The sequence below is a fragment of the Malaclemys terrapin genome, chromosome 11 (assembly GCF_027887155.1).
Source record: "Malaclemys terrapin pileata isolate rMalTer1 chromosome 11, rMalTer1.hap1, whole genome shotgun sequence".
Taxonomy (NCBI): domain Eukaryota; kingdom Metazoa; phylum Chordata; order Testudines; family Emydidae; genus Malaclemys; species Malaclemys terrapin.
Genome location: NC_071515.1, coordinates 24,742,564 through 24,764,837, shown reverse-complemented (window position 1 = coordinate 24,764,837; position 22,274 = coordinate 24,742,564). Strand labels below are relative to the sequence as shown.

General features: G+C 39.7%; 1 protein-coding gene across 10 annotated transcripts in view; it reads right to left on the bottom strand.

The window, feature by feature from the left end:
• ANKRD44 (ankyrin repeat domain 44) overlaps positions 1-22,274 on the bottom strand; it is a 211,440-nt gene that overhangs the window by 31,637 nt on the left and 157,529 nt on the right. For 5 of the 10 annotated variants that reach the window (XM_054043995.1, XM_054043994.1, XM_054044002.1 and 2 more), the window contains exons 16-19: positions 22,069-22,180; positions 12,188-12,214; positions 4,909-4,980; positions 1,208-1,409 (exon numbers count right to left, since the gene is read on the bottom strand). In XM_054043995.1, the coding sequence (XP_053899970.1) occupies positions 1,208-1,409; positions 4,909-4,980; positions 12,188-12,214; positions 22,069-22,180 (413 nt within the window). The remainder of the gene's footprint in view (positions 1-1,207; positions 1,410-4,908; positions 4,981-12,187; positions 12,215-22,068; positions 22,181-22,274) is intronic. The other 5 variants (XM_054043997.1, XM_054044003.1, XM_054044001.1 and 2 more) reach the window with 1 other exon arrangement.

Genomic DNA, 22,274 nt, shown 5'->3' with positions numbered 1-22,274 from the left:
AAATTGTCAGAGAGATTTTAGAGATTTAGATTTTATTCTAAGCAGAAAAAACAGCTGTGCAGGAAGACAAGTAAGTCTGGCCCTGAAAACAAATCTATAGCAAACAATGTATGGATTTCAGAGTAGCAGCCGTGTTAGTCTGTATCCACAGAAAGAACAGGAGTACTTGTAGCACCTTAAAGACTAACAAATTTATTAGAGCATAAGCTTTCATGGACTACAGCCCACTTCTTCGGAAGTGCATCCGAAGAAGTGGGCTGTAGTCCACGAAAGCTTATGCTCTAATAAATTTTTTAGTCTCTAAGGTGCTACAAGTACTCCTGTTCTTTCAATGTACAGATTCTATTTTGCCACTAGAGGTTGCTGTTAGACCATCTGAGTCCATCAGTGTGAGGCACGATGACAAGTAGGTTTATTGTTCTGTTTGTCAACTATACATATATCAGCGGGGAAAAAACCTGCATATACAGAAATCTTTAACTGTTAAAGAACAGCCTTTAAGATGTAAGACACCAATTCCATACTCTGTAATCAGAATACCTGACTTACTAAGGAGCACTCAACAAGCGAAGAAGAGAGAGGCTATTAACCCTTATGGAACTCTCTGGTTCCCAAGAAGTTTACTAGCTAGGTGGATAACACGTAGAACCTGGTGATTTTCTCTGGGTTTGAGGGGAAATAAAGGTGCGAGGGATGTGCTGCTGCAGAAGGTCACTGAAGGTTTCCGACAGTGGAAGGGCAGGGCGGGACATATCTGGAGTGAGTACAAACTACCTCACTTCATCATCAATGGGAATCCACCTTGATTTTCAGTCTTTTTTCCTAGTAAGATCTGCCTCATTACTACTTACTTCTTCATCTGATTCTCTAGCCTGAAACCATCAAGTATGAGGTGGGGTGGGGGAAAACTGTCATGCATCAGAGAAGGCAGATAGGTGTGGAAAGAGGAAATAGTCCTGGTGACTGGGGTCTAGGGTCAGTGGGGGGAGAATTGGAGCACTTCATGGGGACAGAGGGAAGGTTGAGGAATAGAAAGATAGTTAGCTCAAGTTCCTGGTAGCAATTCACTAAGATGACGTCTTAATGCTCCAATAGTTAATTAGGTTAGCAATAGCCTTCAAAAGAGATGGTAGCTAAGCAAACTTCACTACTAACCTCTGTCATGTTATAGGTTTTCTCTCTCAAGATAAAATACAACTACACTCACCTGAGGCATGGAGTGGGGTTCTTTTGGTGATGTCATCTTTTACCAAGATGGAAGCACCCTGGCTGATGAGAGCTTCAACACATTCTGCATGTCCTTTAAAGGCAGCCAGGTCCAAGGCAGTGCGTCCTTTCTCATCCTTAATATCCAAGTCTACCAGAGACTGAAGAAGTACCTCCAAGGCTTGATGATGACCATTATAGGCCTAGAAATCCAAAACAGCTTATGTTTGGAATAAAGCAATACAGATCTTACTCACTACTCTCCTGACTGAAAAGCACAACATGTGCTGCCCAGGAATACAATTTTTCATTGCGATAGTTATTTGAACACAATGGAAACTATAGTACAGAGATACTTTATTCTGATGTTTCATGGTTCTATGGCCCTGAAACGCCCAAGAACATGTGGGTTTTCCCACATGCCAGTGTGAATGGTATAGGAGGCCAGAGGGTTGCAGGTGCCTGAAAAATTTTGTTTTTTAATGACAGAAGAGGCCATAATGATCTCCTACATGCCACAGTGAAAAGACCCTCACCCAGTCATTTCTGCATCAAGCATTATCAAATGTATACAGATAGCTCATTGTAATGACACATGCAGGATATAAATATGAGAGAAGACACAGGATGGTGTAGTGTGCCGCAGAGGTATGAACAGCATGAGTCAGGCACAGCCACATTACTCAGAAGTAGCAAAGCCACAAATGAGTTCTGCATGCCAGCCCAAACAAGTGCTCGTAAAACTTATACCCATACCATCTTTGTATATTCTTTATATGGAATGTCTTTTAAATAAAAAATATTTTAGATATTTAAAGTCAAATTTACTGGCATATCCTTCCACAGTCAGGCCAAATTACCTTATTACCATGAGTCCAATTATTGATCTCTATGGAAGAGAAAAATTCTAAGTAGTAAAATGTACAGAAAAGCTATTTCAATTACCTATTAATATTGCAGCTTTTGGCTCTCACATTTTGGGGACCTTCTGGCACTAAAAGCCAGAGAATGCTTCATTGGAGAAGCCTGCCTAGTGAGCTTCCCATTTACAAAGGTGTTTGGCTCTCATTTCTAACCCTGACAGGATGAAAGATAGTTGATGTTAAACCTCTCATTCGTCCTGCACTCTATGTTGCCTGTCCTGGTCCTTAGGCCAATGTGATATGGGTAGAGAAGAAAACAAAGAAAACTTCTGGCACCAGGTTGATTTTAAAATAAAATAGTGGCTTGCCAAAAATTGTGGAACTTTTTGGCTAGACATCCCTGGAAGGCTTTGTCTCATGCAACTTTGGAAGTCCACAAGAACGAGCCCCTCCTTTTGTCAACCTTCCCTCCAGCTCTTTCTTTTTAACCCAGAGTATTCCATACAAAAAACAGCTCTAAGAGAACCACTGGTAAGCAGCCAAAAGTTAGGAATTGCCAAAATTAAGTTTGTATGAGGTAGGAGGAGGGTGGAAAGGAATTTGAGTGGGGAAAAAAAAAGTCAAATGTTGATAAAATCCATGACTTTTTGCAAAATTTGCTGTCTTACATGAGATTTTATTGAATGTATCAATACAACAGAAAAAGGGGCTCCCTTAAATTAGTGAATTCTCTAATTGGAAACAAGAAGATATTTTCTCCTGTAGGCTTCTGACCCTTCAAGAATTATTATGCATATGCTTACTCTAGTGCTGTGAGTAGTCCCATTAAAAAAAACTACTCACAGTTGTATGAATTTAAGCATGTGCTTAAGTTTTTGCAGGATCAGGACTTTGTTTATTTTATTTTAGTGGAATTTTAAGATTCCACAGCAGCTTTCAGAAAAATAGTTGCTTCAAAAACAAGATGCAGTGATCATCAGATGTCAGGTGTGTGCATATGCTAGGGAATCTGTGTATATCCACAGATAGCACAGATAACATGTCGTCTCATTGCTCATTCAGTTTCAAGAAAATTTAAATTAATCCCTGCCGAGAGAGTTTTGTGAAAAACAAACCACTGAACATGCATTACGAGAGAAAGAGCAAATTAATATGAAACAAAGGGTTTGATACACTTCACCCCTTTTCCAGTTCAGACCCATTCTCATAAAGACTGTGACGTTCTTTAATTTATATAATATTCAAACTGATTTGTTGAATAATTTCTTCTTACAATCCTTGGGCTGTGATTTATTTGTGAGCAAGCAGTTTGCTGTAAAGTCAACATTTGTGCTATTTTGATTGGATACTGAGGTTACATGGAATGTTTCTGGTCTCTGATTGAATAAGACCAATTCTCAGAACAGGTTTCCGGTGCAAATGTTCAGTTATAAGCTTGAAAGTTTGTTTATATTTGATGTTTCCGGGAACATGTACGCCAGTAAACTCAAGCAAAAAAGAGGGATGAAACCAGCTGAAGCTTATTCATTTAAAAACTCCAGTGAATATCCATGAAAATTATTTGCAAGGTTCACCCAACTCTAGTGGGCATGAACTGCGCTGCTTATCATTGGACTCAGTCACATGCTGGGTTGTTGTTTTTTTGGTCTTTTATTGATTGATTGATTGCATTAACATCTGCAGAGTTGAAACAATTCATGACAAAGGCATACAAGAAGGAAACACAAATGTTAAAAAAAACAAACAAAAAAAAAAACCCACCCACTAATAGTCATTGTAGTTCAAAGTCAAGTCTTATTTTTCATTTTAAAAATTATGACTTTCCAAAAATAGCATCAACTAAGGATTAAAGAAGCTAATTCTTCCCCTGCCTAACTCCTATTAACATTAACAGGAACCATACATATGTATCCAAGGGAAGATTAACCTGAGGACTCAGAATTTCCTGGCTTTTAGGTATGAACCAGACTATTAACCTTATTTAAAGATTTGAGTGTCCTCAATATTTACAGCATACCTACTGGACCTGTTTTTTTTCTGACTCACATTGGTTTTACATTGCTGTAATGTGAGAAGGATATGGACCCCTAACATTTTAAGTATAATTAGTATGATTATACACCAGCAGTAATAGAAAAGATTTCAGAATCATATGTAGATGCAAAAAAGAATAATCAAGATTTTCTAAAAATGAATTCCTAAAGTAAGGCTCCTAAATCCTTCTTTAGGGACCATTTTGAGAAGTGCTGAGCAGCTCCTATGGACTACATTGGGAGCTGCTGAATGCTCAGCCCTTTTGAAAACCCGGCCAAGTCAGGTATGTCTACACTTGGAGCTGGGGGTGTGATTCCCAGCTCCAGGTGACATATCCACGCTAGCGCGGATCAAGCTAGTGCATTAAAAACAGAATGTAGCCATGGTGGCACAAGCAACTAGCCACCCAAAGTGCACGCCCTCAAAGACACTAGATGGGTAACTTGGGTGGCTTGCACCCTAGCTCAGTGAGAGCTAACACACGTATGTCTCCTGGAGCTGGGAATTACACCCCTGGCTTGAAGTGCAGACATACCCTTAGTTAGGTACCTTGATAAGGATTTAGGGCTATGATTTTCAAAAGAAATTCAGTGTGAGCTGTGCACCTAGCTCCCTTACAATTGGGGGGGAGGTTGTTTTGTTTTTTGTTTTGAAAATCCCAATCAAGGAAGCATTTTTTAAAATCTTGGCCGTAAGTCCCTTTCCAGCTGTTACAATGCAAGTCTACATTTCAGGTAAAGCTTACTTCAAAGAGGTTAAGTGGTTATTTATCCGATCAAACACTGAACATGTGTCATATACTTACAGCTAAATGCAAAGGACTTTTAGTAGCTACTGAATCTGGTTCATCAAAAATGTTGCTGGTTTTTTCCAGAAGCTAAAAAGAAGAAGAAGAGTTTTAAAACATCTTGCAAAACAAACACTTCCACAGCAACCTAAATAAAATCAAATCAAATCAGATTAAAAGTTACAATTTGTTAAAAGCAGGTTTACGGTTACTTTCGAGAAGACAGAAATATTTGCCATTTTTACTGTATACCAACTAAAGTACCAGGAACATTTTAATACTAATCTTCAAGAATACCTGATTTCTAAATATAAAGGAAAACACTAAGAATCCTACTTCTATACAAATGGCTTTACAAAGTGCCCAGAGTATGGGGTACTCTACTGTATGTAAAACAGATGTTATTTGTAGTCATCTGTCTCTGTTAAATAGATGCTAGATTTAAAAGTCAATCTGGTTCCCACTGAAGTCAAACCACTCACTGATTTTAATGGCAGCAGGATTGCCCCCTTAATTTGTTCTCTTTTGAGTGACTATTAACTTGAAAAAATGTGGTCTTTTAAAAAAAAAACAAAAAACCCCCCAACTTATTCTTATATACACAGAGTCCATATGTAGCTACGCTAAATGGAATGATAAAATTAGAAAACAGAAGTCTACGTGTGGATCTTTCCAGCACTATCATCACCTATAAGCCTTCCTGGAAATGACCTCCTGTACTAACCAAATTCCTGTCCTAGCTTGACTGTTAGTCAGAGTGAGATAGGATAACCTCTGTCACTTCAAGTGTCATAAATTAGCAGGCAGACAAAAATATTTTGTTTGCAGTCTCAGTCATTTCCCATAAATACTTAAGGAAGGTTTTAATGAGTGTTCAGCAGCTTTTTGTTGTGACCTCACCCACAAAATATTTTCCAATTATTTGACACAATGAAGTCAAAACTAGTCTAAGCCCCATAACGTTCTCATCCATTTTAAGAGTCCCACTGAAATCAGAGGGACGACTTGCATGAGAAAGGATTACTCACAAAGGAACAAGGGTTTGCAGAGCCGAGCCCTTAGCCCAAATTATGAATGATAATAAAACTGTAAGAAGAATGTACTGTTTGTACATGCTTATCAAAGAAGGAGTTACCTTTATAATGACACGGCCAGCACATCTCATAACTAATCATACTTACAGACAGCTCTCAAAGCACTTTACAGGCTTGTCAAGTGGGATAAGTATTTGCCATCTGAATGGAACATGGCAGCTATTTAACAGCAGTAGCAACATTTCACTGGGATGATTATTATTTATATTACTATAGCACCTATGAGTTGGGGTCATGGACCAGGACCCAATTGTGCTAGGCGCTGTACAGGTAGAAAGTGGAGTCCAATAACTTGTCCAAGTGAAGCTGCCAAGGGTGGTGATGTGTTTGTATACAGTGCCACTGGTGTGCGTGGAATGTTACACTACAATTAGAGACAGTTCCTGTCCTAAGGCCTTTATGATCTAAGATGAGTATGGGTATGACACCAAGAGGATGCTGGAGGAAATAATATCAGGTAAGAGTTGATGGAAAGAATGATGGGTAATTAATAAATCTGTGGGGCTGCAGAAGCCATGACAGTTCTTTTTATAGTTGTTTATTTTTATGATGTAGATAGATAGTTGAGGATTTGTAGGAAAAGGTGGGTTTCAAGGAGGAGAGGAAGGTTTTGTAGCATACACAGGATCAGGGGCAACACTCCAAGCATATAGGGCAGCATGGAAGAAGGTATGAAGATGCTTGTATGAGAGGAGACAAACTGTAGCCACAATATCAAATGTTTCCCTGATGTAATGCCATTGACTTTAAGAGTTACACCAAGAATAAATTTGACCCATCATAACTATCCAACCTGATTCCCATCTAGTGTTAACAATCTAGTCAAATGCCACAAAGATATGTATATGTATAATTCTACTGTAATTCTAGGAAAATAAACTGATTTTATTTACAAATACATGGTTAGTGTTTTAGAAAATATTAAGATTGGGAAAGAAAAATATGTTCATGTTGGACACTGCTGATAATTCAATATTCATGTATGTTAACACAAAATATACTCCTTGCAGATATAGGCCTCAGTCATGCAATCTAAATCTGGAATCAAATCCAACTCTGATCTTTCAGAATATTGGGTGGTGTGGGGATGGGTGTTGGGTTTAGTTTTCCAGTTTGGGCTCATCTCTAATGCCTACTTTGTTCTCCTCTCTCTTTATAAAGTTATTTAACCATTTATGAAAAAATCTTTATTTAATAATCTGCATTTTTAAGGTGCCTTTTTGATATATCTATTTTCTTTGGAGAAATTTCACAGTGAGCAGCCGATATATATACACATTAGTATTCAGCACCATTTTAATCTAAATATTTGGCCAGTAGTCCTCAGTTCCATGAGGCATGCTCTTGTACAGATGATTAATTTGAATTCCTATTTTCTCCAGTGGGTAATTAAACCTCTAAAAATAAAAGTGACCACTAAACTCGCTCCCCTGTCTGCTTAACACTTATCCCTTTTTAATTAAATTCCTTCCATTTATTGAACATCAAACCACTACATTTTGGGATCAGAACCTTAACATGGAAACATCTCCCTTTATCTGTTAGGAGGCTCTAGAAGTCTTTGAGCAAGACAGATAATTGTCTTTAGAACAGAGCAAAAATAATTTGCAAGTTGCCAGAATTAAGGCTCTAGATGAAGAAACTGCAGGATTGGAGAGCTCTCACAAAAGGAATCTTAGTGTCTTAGAATTAAAGCATCTTAGATTCTGCAGACTAATCTTAAAGAGCTTACTCCTCAAAATTCTGAATTTATCCATCATAAAGTCAAGCATAAACCCAAATTTGATGGTAAACCTGGTAACTCTCGGGGCTCTCAGGTACACAGCCAAAAATACAAGACAAGAAATTTATAAAAGAAAATAAGCTTAAGAAGTTCAAAGAGATACAAGTAATGATTTTTGAGTGCATCTTGCTACGTGTAATTCTTCATACTAATTAAGGCTAAATTTCCACATGGATTCTATAGAATTAAACATTACACCCACAAAACAGACAAAAATGGCCAGATCCATGTTACTGTGCAAAATGTCTCTGCAGTTAAGGTTTTGTCAGTATTTCCATGACTTTACAATTTGTTCATAATAAATTACAATTGTTCATGCGCCTAGACAACTGGGGGGTGGGGAGAGGAGGTGGCATGACGACCTTAGACCTGCTCCCCAAACACACATTTTGGGATTCAATTAATAAATAAAGGAAACGGAGTTTGGAACATAAGTTCATTTATCTCACTTTAATAAAAGTGAATAAATTTAGTTATGGTGCAAGACTATTCATTGAAGCGATATTCAACAGCTATTATTTTATCTCTAGCTCCATCCCATCCTTCAAAAGAAGTTATCTACACTCCTGTTATTGCCACATTTGTCATAAGAACAGGTAAATGTAAAGTAATGGGTCTATATGGAGTGCATTTATAGTTCTAACTCCATAATGCATTCATCTCGCATTACACTTGTGCAGAAATGATATACAATTAGGTATTTTTTAAACATATGTGAATTTAGTGCTCATAAAAGGTGACAGACTGACAGTCCTGGAGACCAAAATGCTCTTAACCAACAGAACTTGGTTTGGTGTGGTTTGTTTTTTTGTGATGTGGACACTTGTCCACTGAAAACAGGACATAGATGAATGTATTTCACACAAAACCATCCAATAACCATCAGATGTTAGCAACTTTTGGTCACTACTGAACTGGACTAAAACCAATACCTGACTGTGAAAGGCTTCTCATATCCCATTTCTAATCCCCTGAGCAATCTAGTCCTTTTAGTAATCTAGCCTGTTTACTAAGTAGGCTTCTATGGCATTTAAGCCGGTGTCAATAACTTAACATCATAAAGGGACATTTTAAGTAAAAGTGGTGAGTGACACTTTTTAAAAGATTAGGGATAGGATACCCATGCTTTCTACTTTCCACATTTCCTCACTTGACACAAGCACCTTTAAAAATGTTCAGTTTATGTATGAAGAGTTGGAGAAAAGGCTTCATTTTCCTTCACACAGTCAACCTCTTCTGAACCCACGTCCCTGCAGGGCTTTTTAGTAGCATGATGCTAGTTTCACAAAGCTGGTACAATGTAAGCAAACTCTTTGGCAATGACTTAGTTATGTTACTGCTCGTTAATTACCCTGTGAAGCTGTTATTATAAACTGTATCCGGTCTCTCTCAACTCTGTGCCATGATTAGTAATACTTATAGTTCTTGCACTGTTTTTTACAGTAGGGGTCTTTATTGACATCAAGAGGATTTGTTGCCTGTTTTAATCCTCTGGTTATAATAGTGGATTATGATCAATTATTGTCAAAGTTTTTCTGGTTCTGATATATCACTCAATGATACAGGATGGTTTATATGCTTCTTCTTATAGACTATATAGTATGTTCTAGGAATTAGCTCTGGTAAAAATAAGAAAAAGCTCTACATGGCATTTCTGAAATTTATAATTATTGTTAGACAGAATGGCAGATGAACAGTTTAGTCACTCATAAAATGTTTAAATCAGGCTGCTTAAAGGAAGAAGTTAGAAGCAATTTCAGTCCATACATATCATAGTGAGGGGTGCTATGTTAAATCATACAATAGATAGAAATACATGGTTGCAAACAAGATCTGACAAGTTCAAAAGTTTTGATGCACTGTATTATGCGTATTGCTGGTAACTGTGTTAATTAAAGGTCTGATCCAGCTCCCACTGAAGTTAATGAGAGACTTTCCATTGATAAGTACTCCACTCTACATTGTAATGCAACTTTTATATAGATATTCAAAGTTATATTCAAACACGTTAATGAACTTTTTCAATTAGTATGATTAATATTAATCACATAAAATAGCAGACCTTGAGGTTAGATGGGTATAATGTGATAATCTAGCAGTGGTATTTATTTTGAAAGGGTGTCGAGCAAATAGTATATGGAAATTTTCACACTTACACAGAGCTAATCAGAAGGCAATTAAGACAACAGAAATATTAGAACAGTGCACTTTTGCATTAAAAATATTATGTACAGGTATAACTTCTAATTCATGAGGTCATCCAGAACAAGCAACTAGTTACGATTTCAGAATGCCACTTTCAAAACGGAGCATAAATATTAGACTGACATGTAGGTTTGAGACTGATCTCCCCTTCTCCATTGCAATATGAAGACTCAAGCACTGTCTACACTGCAGGAAAAACATATTAGCCAAAGCTGTGTTTAAATATAGCTCTGTACCATTCTACATCAAAGGGAGGACATGTTTTAGCTTCAGAGTTCATTCTACATTAAAGGGCTACATTCAAAGCTGATATATAAAGTGATACAAATTACACATCAGTAAGTAGGAGTAAGGGTATCTATACTAGAAAAGCTGCATAGGTTTAACTCGATCAAGTCAAACTGGTGTGAACCTTGATTCAGGAAACAAGCCCTTGGTTAAGTACTTTAATGAAATCAGGATCTTAAACAAGATTAACCCTTTATAAATCAATTTAGCTCATGTTAGTAATTTAGCTCAGTAATTTACTGAATTAATCTAATGCAATTTAAAGACTAAATAAATTTAGGTGCCTGTACAATTCAGATTTACACCAGTTCAGTTAGATTGATTTTTGATTCACAGATTAACCAGTGCATTTTTTCTAATGCAGACAAGGCCTATAGAGGTCAAGAGTCTTGAAGAAGGTGTAAATTGAAATAGAGTTGGAGCTAATTTAAATCTGCACCTTTTGTACATACTCCTGGTTAGCTGATTTTCCAGCTATGCTCCTTTTTTTTGTGCACTCTCTGTGTAAATTCCGTAGGGCTTGTCTACACTTAAAGCACTACAGCAGCACAGCTACACCGCTGTAGCGCTTCAGTGAAGATACTACTTACGCAGATGGAAAGGGTTCTCCCGTGGGTGAAAGCCACCTCCCCGAAGTGGTTGATCAGAGAATTCATCCCTTGACCTAGCGCTGTCTACACTGGGCGTTAGATTGGTTTAACTGTGTTGCTTGGGTGACATAGTTATACCAACCTAATTCCCTAGTGTAGACCAGGCCTTAGAGTCCCATAGGGCGTGGCTACACTTGCAAGTTAGAGCGGATTAAAGCAGCTCTGGGTGCCCTAGCTTACTACCTGTCCACACTGGCAAGGCACGTAGAGCACTCTCACTCCAGGGCTAAAGCGCTCCTGGTACTCCACCTTGGCGAGAAGATTAACACTTGGTGCGCATTGGCTGAAACGCCCAGGCGTCAGTGTGAACGAGGTGTTGCATTAGCCTCCGGAAACGTCCCATAATCCCCTTAAGTCAAGTGGCCACTCTTGTCATTGTTTTGGAATCACTCCAGGCATGCTGATATGCCCTTTGAAAGCTCCATTTCTGACAACCGGCATGCTTATCTGCTCCAAAACAAATCATTACTGTGGAATGCTGTGTGTGAGAGAGAGAGAGGGGCGGGGAAGGGAGAGGGGGGTCTGTTGCTGTCTGAACTTACAAGACAGCATGCTGACATGCTCTCATCCCCCCAAAAACCCACTCTCTCTCCCCCCACATACACACAACACACTCCCTGTCACATTCCATCCCACGCCCGTCATTTGAAAAGCATGTTGCAGCCACTTGCATGCTGGGATAGCTACCACAATGCACTGCTCTCTGTAGCTGTTGCAAGAGTTGCTAATGTGGCCACGCCAGTGCGCTGTCAACTGTCAGTGTGGACAGATTGCAGCGCTTTCCCTACTGCACTCTAAAAAGGCTGGTTTAACTCAAAGCGCTCTACATCTACAAGTCTAGCCATGCCCACAGATTCAGACGCACTTCTGAAATGGCTCTGTAATTTAAAAAAAAAAAAAAAAAAAAAAAAACCTAGAAACTGTAGATTTTGCTTAACATTACCAAAAGCAGCATTAATTTATATACAGAAAGTGACATACCAATCAGATACATGTGACTGATCCACTGGACCTAGAAAATTACACTGATTGAAGAAAAGTAAAATATTTTCAAGTGGAAGCTTGAAATCTAGTTTTTAAGAAGCAGCAATCAGAAGGCTTGGTTTAAATAAAAGTGACACACATGCATTTATTTGACACACATAGCATGCTGGCTAAGAAATTGTGATTGTTCTGTTGAGTTCATAACAGAGTGAATACAAGAAAGTGTGTAGCAGTAAGAATTTTAAATGAAAATCAAAATACACAACATGCAATTATTTTTTTCATTTACTTACTATATCCAATGGAGTTTTGTTTCCAATCTGATTAAAAATGGTAATTAGTATAATTAAAACACAGAATATGAAAACATTTTGGTGCATTACAGATGTTTCTTTTTTAATTCTTTGCTTTACAATAAACTGCATTACAAATATTTCTTGAAATTTGTTGCATGAAATAGGTCTCTGATCTAAAGGTCTTGATCCTGCAGGTCTCTACTTATATATGTAGCACTTCTAAAGCAAACGGGACAACTCACTACTGAAAGACTGGGCCCCTGAATATGTACTATGTGGAATCAAACATTTTCTTTACTGGAAAAAAAATAGAAAAGTAGGGGGAAATACTATGGAATACAGATCTATCACTAACCTGTTTGATCAATGGGTACTGCTAGAGATATATGCTTAAAACTATAAAAAGTGCTTTTTTATGCTCGTAAAAAAAATAATAATTGTTTTTATAATATCAATGAACACAGAGAGAAAGCAAACTATTAAAAAAAACTTTGTTAAGAAGCTAGAAAACTCTGTCAGCAACCCAATTATTTCATCAACTCAATCACAGAAATAAGGATGTTTGTTTACCATTGGATGGAATTTGGACTTGACCTAAAACTAGCAATAAGAAATCATTTTAATGGCTGTGTTACAGGTGATAATTATGTTGCCGATGTGCTATTTAAGGACACATTTTGATTCTCGCATGAGATTTATACACATAATTGCCATTCGTGCTAATGGGAGTTCCATGACTCTCTCCAACACACAGCCATGCGCTAATAGATTCTCCGTAGACTCCACTCTAAGCAAAGTCACGCTAGAATCCTTCCTGTTCCACTAAAAGATTAATCATCAATATGGTGATGCAGGAGACATTGCTAACTGGTGGTGCCACTAGGAAGCCTGAATGATGTGGAATAGCTATTGCAATTGCAATTTGAGTCCAGTCAGAGAAGAACAATTCATATTACTCCATTTTAGATATTGTTTAATAAAGTTACTAATTAAATTACACATTAGGACAGTGAAATGACTCTAGTGTATTTCCCAGTTTTGTTCCACAAAAAAAGAAGGTGAAAGTGGTTGAGGTTTAAGTTTAATAAAAAAAGCACAACGAGCCACAAAAGTTTCCTGTGCTCTAAAATGTACAGCTTTGAACCGTGTTTCCTGCATGGAAAGTCAGTTTCAGTTAATGTTAAAACCATGTAGTTTTACAATGTTGCCTTCCTAAAAACCTAGCTTTCTCTTTGTTAAATACATGTGAAGAACGAATGCTCATCTGCAAGTTGCCTTCAGGAGGGCTAGAATAGAGATCATAATTTTATCTTCATTATACTTCTTTAAAACAACTGCAGAGATGCAATTATATGTGTTATGCTGTAATTTTCCTACCATAATGAATTCAGGTTACGCAGTAAAACACTGTTACACCGTTTCAATTTCAGTAAGGTTCTATGCATTAAGAAAAACAGATTTACCAACCAATCTTTAATCCAGCAATAATTCTACGTATTCTATTTAACGCTGTTCCTACATTTTATTAGAGTCCTTGGCACATATCCCACAGCTCTGTATATCTGAAGAAAGGAGATTGCAGGATATTGCTGCTGTGGGGATAGGAGTCTTCTGTCATTGATTTGTGTTATTAAAGTTGGGCAGATTTTTTTTTTAAATTACATGACATGGTTACAAGTGATTTTTTCCCTCTGAATTTCAAGCTTTGATTTGGGACAAAAGCGAAGGAATTAAAACAGCTAAAAGGGAATTAAAGGGAACAAAGAAGGAAATAGAGCAGTGAATGTGAGGTCCTAACATTACAGCAATCAGACAGTTTAGAGGTAGACATGCTGCTCCTTGAGTCACCAGGAAGGTCAAGGAGTCTGACAGCCACCCACCCACGCACTCAGCAGTGCATATACATTCCAGACCGCAAAGAGATACAGGCAGTATTGGCCTGGGTATATGTATGGCTACTAGGTACTCTGGGTACTCACATTAAATAAATATCACTGCCTATATTATTTCGGGTTAAATAATTTGGGCTGACTTGGATGATAATAGTTTTTTTAAAAATGCTGTAGGAATTTTCGTTGGAAATTTTGATGTCTCCAGACAGGGCTCAGCATGACTGTCACTTGGTTTATGATCACTCCCTCTCTTAGTAGTAAAGGGCATTTTTCTCCCTCCATTTTATGCCTATATTTGTGTGGTGATGGTAGCTGGAACTACTCTTGGTTAGAGTTATGGTCACATTCCAGCAGCCTGAACCAGGCATATGCTCTTTTGTCAGAATACCTTATGCTATACCAGTAGATCTTTCTTATTGTTAGAAATAAAGGGCCCCATTATTAAAGGGTGAAAGATGATTTCAAGTTACTTCAATAGAACTAGGATGATTTACACCAGTTGAGGTGCTGCCATCCTTTTGCCTTGTCCACACAAGAATCCAATTCTTTAATGTACTCTTCACAATACAGTTTCCAGGGGAGACACCGAAACCCCTCTTTTATTAAAAGCCACTTTTAAAAGGAGGATTAATGAAGCAGAGCTGGCCTCATACAGACCTCCTGTATATGCTCCTGATGTTTACACTTGCTTCCACAATGCACACGTTTACCCAAAATGATGCCCTGGAGACTGCCAGACTCCAATTTTTAAATATCCTGACAACAACTCGAAGTAAAGTGCAGAATGAGGATACTTTTCCTTCTATACACCTCTTCTCCACCAAGGTAGTAATGCCAATAGGGTCAAGCTCATCCCTGGTACAATCCCTTGGCTCTGGCATCCGGCCTCTGACTCCAGCTCCGGCCCTGATCTCCAATTCCTGAATGCTGACTCCTGCTTTAACCACTAGACATGACCACCCACGTCCTGGTCTCTGACACTAAATCTGGGATGGTTCATGTTGTGTATTTGGTTGTCGTGGTTTTTGTTCCTATGGCAACTGAGTTAGATTATTAGGGGATAGCCAGCCAGTTCCAACTGGCTAGCCAGGTCAGTGAGTGTCTGTAAATAAATGGTTGCTTTGTAAGTTTGCTGTTCTCTGGTCTCAAGTGATTTCTTCCTAAACCTGCTGCCCCCAAGGATATGACAGTTAACAACTCTGGTATCAAAGTCATGAGCAAGTTACTCTAGTCATCCCAAACAAGTGCTGATAAAGGCCTCGATGCTGGATACACTTATGCATATGCTTCATTTTCAGTTCATGCTTAATTTTTCCAGAATTGGATCTAAAATCTTGACCCTTGAAGAACCAGAGTGGGAACTGCCTCCATTTAGGGCAGTCACAGCAGGGGTGTGCCCACAGTAGGTAGAACCGTGTCCTCATAATAAAGAGGTGGAGATGCAGGCAACAAGGAAGCCCAACAGCTGCATCTGTACAAATATCTGAGTCATGGCCAGATGTGGAAAGGGAATTTTGAATGCTTATCCAAACCAAACATGAGGTTAATTTATCAATAATAATTAGCCTCTACTCCCTGCTGTGATGGATGGATGATTGTTGATAAGGGATATATAAAATTAGCATTAACCATATGACAGATTTACTGGGTTAATGATTTTAGCTTCTTCACATACCAGGTTTACATTGTACTTCCTCTGCATTCTTAAGATGTTTTTCTGAGCGTAGGGGCTCTCTCTCACACTTCAACAGACTGCCTCAGTTAAATGAAAGAGACATATCGAGATCTGCCTCTTCTATTAGATGTGATTTTCAGTGCAATGATGTTCTCATTCCACCCCAACTGTATTACAGTTGCATTCATTCACTTTCTGCCTCAGCCAAAAGGTAGAATTCATTTGCTGACAGAACAGAGGGGATAATAGATTACAATAAAAAAGAATAATTAATTCTTGTGGCCAATCAAAATATTTCACTGCTGCAGAAGGACATTTATTTTACGGGCTCTAAACCTACATAAAATCAAAAGGATTTAAATGGCTTTCCAGATAACACTTTAATGTGAAATTACAGTTTAAATTTCACACTTTGCACATCAATTCAGATTTTACATTAATAGCCCATTTCAGTGAAATATTCAGGTTTTTTTAAAAACACCAATATTAACTCAGTGATGTTAATCTCACCATGACTCCAAAATATTAGCTAGTGACCTCCCTGAATACTGAAGAAATCAGTCCAGATTTAAACAAATGTGTAGGGAAAGGGGTTATTTTTAGCAGAAAGAAAGCAGATGGGAGATACTGACACACATTTACTCAAATATGTGTGCCTACCATTCAGTCTTTTATGGCTGGTTACAGATGGAGGTAGAATTCAGGTATCCACTCTCATCCCCATTTGTTTAGCTGCATGATGTCATTCACTGCTGTACAGATATTCCATTAACATCACAGATGATATAAGTGTCATCAGCTACAAAAGCCCTCTGGATTGAACACTATTTCAGAACAAGATATTATGATAGTGGGTGACCATGTTAGCTTTATCCGACTGGGTCAAAAGATTTGCCTTTTCACTATTAATCCCCTTCTCTCCTAACTACCCCCATTCACACACAACACTCAGTTCACTCCAACTGGTGTGGGAAGATGTAGGATTTCCAGCTCCATGCCCTGGGGCAGGCAGATCCGACACACAGGATGAAGAAGATACTACACACAGGGCTGTAGTCCACAAAAGCTTATGCTCTAATAAATTTGTTAGTCTCTAAGGTGCCACAAGTACTCCTGTTCTTCTTTTTACACACAGGATGTCATCACAAAGGATGGACAGGTAACATTTCCATGCCACCCTCCCTCCAAGGTTCCATTGTGGGGGAGGCAACGTTAAGTCACGATTGACTAGCAGCCCTACCAGTTTAGATTGACATGGGACTATCTCCCAGCTGCCTAGGCCACACCCCTCTCCAGCTAGCACCTTCTACTTTGGGACCTGTGGTGGAAGAAGGGAGATCGTCATGCCTTAATATGCCCACAGTCTTTTTGCCCCACCCAGATGTACTTTCCAGTATCCAGAGCCCTGCTTTACGTTGGGAGAAGCTTACACTTCTGAATAAAACGCATACACTCACAGCATTATATGTGCATCACACATTTTAATTGTAAAGTTGGACATTTTTCTAAAATCACCTTCCTGTTTACAATGTGAATACTGAGGGTCTGAGTTTCTGAGGGCACTACAGATCACTGATGCTTTGAGGATAGAATCTTGCCCTCAGTTATACATGTGCAACCTCAACCTTACAGAAAAGCATAATTGTGAGCAGAAATTAACCTTAATTATTTAATCTTAATGAGAGCTGAGGGGGCTTCTTTGTTCCTAGGATAGGATCCACAATGAAATACAGAGAAGCCAAAAAAACATCATATTCCATGGACAATTATCCTTTCCCCAACTAAAACCAAGGAATTTTTTTAAATAATGCTGATAATAGTGGGATGCTTAAGAAAACATGGATCAGTTCTACTAACTAATTTATCTCCATTTTATATTGTCTCTTCCTCTTTATATCTTTTAATTAAGAAGTGACTAATTATTTGAAATAGGATTTTTTATATACAGTTTTGGTCAGAAACCTCCATAAAACAGAAGAACAAGAATATAATCAGACCTTTGAAAAGTCTGATGAATTGCAGAATGCTTGGAGCAAGCAACCCTATGCATCAATCCACAGATTCAACCTTGGGGTTAATTAGAATTGAATGCTTCCTGCAACATTAACTAAGGAGTTCTGTAACAGGGTGGGTAGCCCAACCCTCCAGACATTAAGAGTCAAATCACCCTGTTTTCTATCTCCTTCCCCCCACCAAGAACACTGCCCACGTCAGGACAAGTGCTACAGGGGGGATATATTTATATTTTCCTCCATTTAGTGATGCTTTCGGCTTTGGGACTGCAGGGTCTGGGCACTCTCCAATTCTCTGTCCGGTTCGCTAACCATGATAAGCAGATGATCCCTTTCTTCTAGTGTTGTCTGATGCTCCTCAGCCAGATCACCCCTTTCCCTCAGGGCCACCTGCCTGGCCGCCTCCAATACAGCCATTTTCTCCTGGTACTCCTCTGTCAGAAAGATCAGCCTTTCACTCTTCTCCCCTGTCAGCAATGTGTCACACCTCTTGGCAGCGGTACCCGGTTCTGCCGTGACTGCAGCATCCACCCTTACTGCAGCCTCCAGGTATGTGAACTGTTCATACACACTCCTGGCGGACGTTTTCTGCTGCTTGACTTCTTAGACCCAAGTCTGCAGCTGGCCTGCTTTACTCAGGGGAACTTTCAACTCATTAGCCTCCTCCTTCATTCTGTGCTTCAGTTCTTTTACTCGGTACCTCATCCTCTCTGGCTCATCCTTCCAACGCAGTGTCATCTCCCGCACCTTGGTCAGGGAAATGATTTGTCCCTCTGGAGCTGGCAGCAGACTATAGTATTCCCCTATCCTATGGGCTTCTGATGCTACAGAATGCTTCTTGGCTTTTTCCTCCTTAGGCCTCTCTCTTGGGAATCTGCTGCACCCTCTCACCCTTGATCCGTCTAGCCAAGGATTATCTTCCTTATTCTGCAGGGCTTTCCTCAACTGCTTCTTCAGAGGGCAGACCTAATGTGCCCAGCCTTTCCACACTTATAGCATTTAGGTTGCCTCTTCCCCCATCCTTCAGCATTGCTCTGGTTCTGACCAGACCACCTCTGGAATCAGGTTGCCATCCTGGGCATTCAAACTGTCTGTCCTCGTTTCCCCCTCTAGAAACAGAAGCCCATTGCATACCTCTCCAGCTGATCACGTGCTGTTGATTTTGCTGGGCTGCTCACAGCACGTCCGGTTGTCTGCTGATCCTGCAGAAGTTGCAAGAGGACAACCTGGATTTGCTGTTGTCACACCAGATACTGCAGTATTTCTTCCATCCTGCACTCCAGCGCTGCACCATTGTTGCTTCCCTCCTTGACAGGAAGGGGTTCAGAGATCCTGGCGACTGCACTAATTTTTAGCAGTGTGGCCACTATTGCCTCCTGAGCTCCCCGTCACAGACAGGGGTGCCTCTGCAGCTGCCCATCCCTGTTTTCTCCTTCATGGGGCTCCTTAAACTCCACACAGTTTAAAGGAAAAAATAAAATATTCCCCACCTGGTGTCCAATTTATTTAGTCCTGAGACACTCACTGGTCCTTCTGACCCCAACGTGTCTCTTTTCCCTTAGTTGGGGAGTTCCTTGTCTTCTTTCCCAGACCAGGGCCACAGTTCAATGTCTCCACAGAAGTCAGTCTGCGTCTTCAAGCCAGCTACCACTTCTCAGGCTTCTGTTTTCTGAGCTTCCCCCACTCACTGCAGCTACCTGCTGCTCTTTATAGGGAATTAGCAGCCCGCACACAGGTCTACCTCCTTTAATGATCAGGGTTGGCTAGGCCCGGGCCCTCCAGCCATTAAGGGGCAAGCCACCGTTACACGTCCCTATTCTTATTTATGGTAGAGGAGATGGTCAGATTGGGCATGATTCTAAATCTCAGTCTAGGATGAAGAAAATATTTTATATTTTCTTTCTCTCAAATGAATAAATGGAGGGTGGAAGAACAGGTATCAGAATTTGACGACTTACTCTTCCTCCTTGTGTTACATGGAAAAGGAGGGGCTTGCAGTACAAAAAAAATCATGGATGGAAATGAATAAAAATTAAGGGCTGATTTGTTTAAACTAAGAAAAACCGTGGCAATCTGCTGCAGTCAATAGCTAAAATCAAGGTTGTGGTTCCAGACAAATAGACACACCTCTCTTGTTGAAGGCACACTAAATTATAACCAAACCGTGCCAGGGTCTCCCACCACACACACTGCTGCTGTTCCTTTTCACCTGAACTGTATAGATTCATATCTTAGCAGACACACAATCTTCTACCACATCTCCATAAAATAATCATGGTACACGACAGCAGTGATGATTTTACACTGGCCCCTCTGCAAGTCACAGCATAGTGGATGTGCTGCGGATGGAACTGCTCTGTTATGGCCACTCTGGCTTACGCTACAAACGGCACCAATGAGGCTGCTACAACCCTTCAGACTGTCTTAGTTATTTCAGGGTCCATTTTGTCCAGGGAAACAGCCAAAGATGGGCAAGATGCAAAGGTGGCGCAAAGCCCCCTTTGTCTTCTCCCCCTTGCCTCTGGGAGGCACAACATAGAATCTGACCCAGTGCAGCCCTAGAACTCAGACAAAGGAGAATGAGAGATCAGAGCAGAATACGTTTGCTTTCCTTGCACATCTGTGTCATTTCTAAATGAAAGACCCACACAAGGACAGCCTCCCAAACAGGACAGGACACATGAGAACATTGCTAGGAGGAGGCGCCAAACAAGGGAAGCCTGGCAGCAGTGACTAGGAAGAGGGGACATGTATGCTCACAGATTAAGGGGGGGGAGTTAGTAAGGCTTAATGCTCCACCTAAAACTTGGACTTAGCGCTGCCATAGGGAAATTTCAATTTGGAGTTTCCTTGCTTTTGTGACTTTGATGTAGACCATCAAAACAATTTCCCATATGGCAACTGTGATTATTACTATGCATATTATGAAAAGTAGTCCATGTGTATTGTGCAGTCATCCCTTTCAATACAGAAATACTTTGGCCTATTAAACAAACCCAGGAAGCAAAAAAAGGTACTAAAAAGGCACCAGATGCCTCCATTTTACGGGACTGAGTATATATAACACTTCATTTCTCAACTTTAAGCCATTTTTGGTGTGATTAGAGCCTGCAAAACATCCAACAATATTAATAAAGTCTTCATCATACTGCAAATTTCAAGCACTTCAGCTAATCTGCATCACCTGCTACATTTTTACAAGTCATAGCTTTTTATGAATTCACACTATATAATTTTCTAGCAACTCTGCTTTTTTGCTGACAAGTACACCTCTACCCTGATATAACGCTGTCCTTGGGAGCCAAAAAATCTTACTGCGTGATAGGTGAAACCGCATTATATCGAACTTGCTTTGATCCACTGGAGTGCGCGGCCCCGCCCCCCTGGAGCACTGCTTTACCGCGTTATATCGGAATTCGTGTTATATCGGGGTAGAGGTGTACTTTTGTGCAGTTGACAGTAAGGAGTGTCATGCTACCATTACTCAGCTTCCTTAGATCATTCAGTTCATGTGTTATCTATGATGAAGAACCACGTAAAAAAACACATGTAAGTAATGTTTTGACTGCAATCAAAACTCAGCAAAGCCATGCAACACTTAGGCTCTGATCCAGTGAAGCATGTAACATGTGCTTAAGTCCCATTGATCTTGTGTGTTTAAGTGTTTTGTTGAACAGAGATTGGATTAATCACATATTTTATAGCTAAGCAATGCTTAAATACTTTGTTGAATTGGAGCCTTAAAGCAAACACAGACCACATGTTCAACACCCCCTAAACACAAAGACCCAAACTCTGCCTCCATTCCTACAGGCAAGGACATTTCTAATCAGAGATAAACCCATTATGGTTCCCCTGTGCAGGGGAAAGAGGCTTCGAGTCTGTATCTCCTGCAGTCCTCCTTAGTGGCTCTTTTCAGACCAATGCAAAAGGACAGCTGGGATTGGGGCACATCCAGTATGCCCATGACTTCATGGATAAGATATAACAACTAGCTTTGTGCTCCATGCCCCTGGAAAATGGGGTGGGAGAAAGGGAGGAGAATGTCACCTCTCTGCCCCCACATGAGGGCCATTTACTCTGGCTTTGTGCAGGGATCAAGGATTTGTCTTGAAAAGGCCATAACAATGCCAAGTTACATCTGGTTCTGAATATTTGTCTGTAGTGTACCTTCCTCTACATTTCTTCAGCATCGTGAACATCCATGGTGCTCAAACAATAACAATTCTGTAGAGTTCATAACATGCCCATGAACATCTTCTAAAAATGGAAGTCTTAGCACTGATTGAGCTGACTCACCAATTCCAAACACTGTCTATGGCCATAAGCAGCAGCATAGTGCACTGTGTTGTACCCTTCTTTGTCTTGGATCGATGGATTGGCATCGTTTTGGAGCAGGAACTCTAGACACCTGTGAATAATTTACACATTTAAATTACAGATCATACCATTTAACAGAATCATCTCCATTGCAACTATGAGCAATACTAAAGCTTATTTTATAA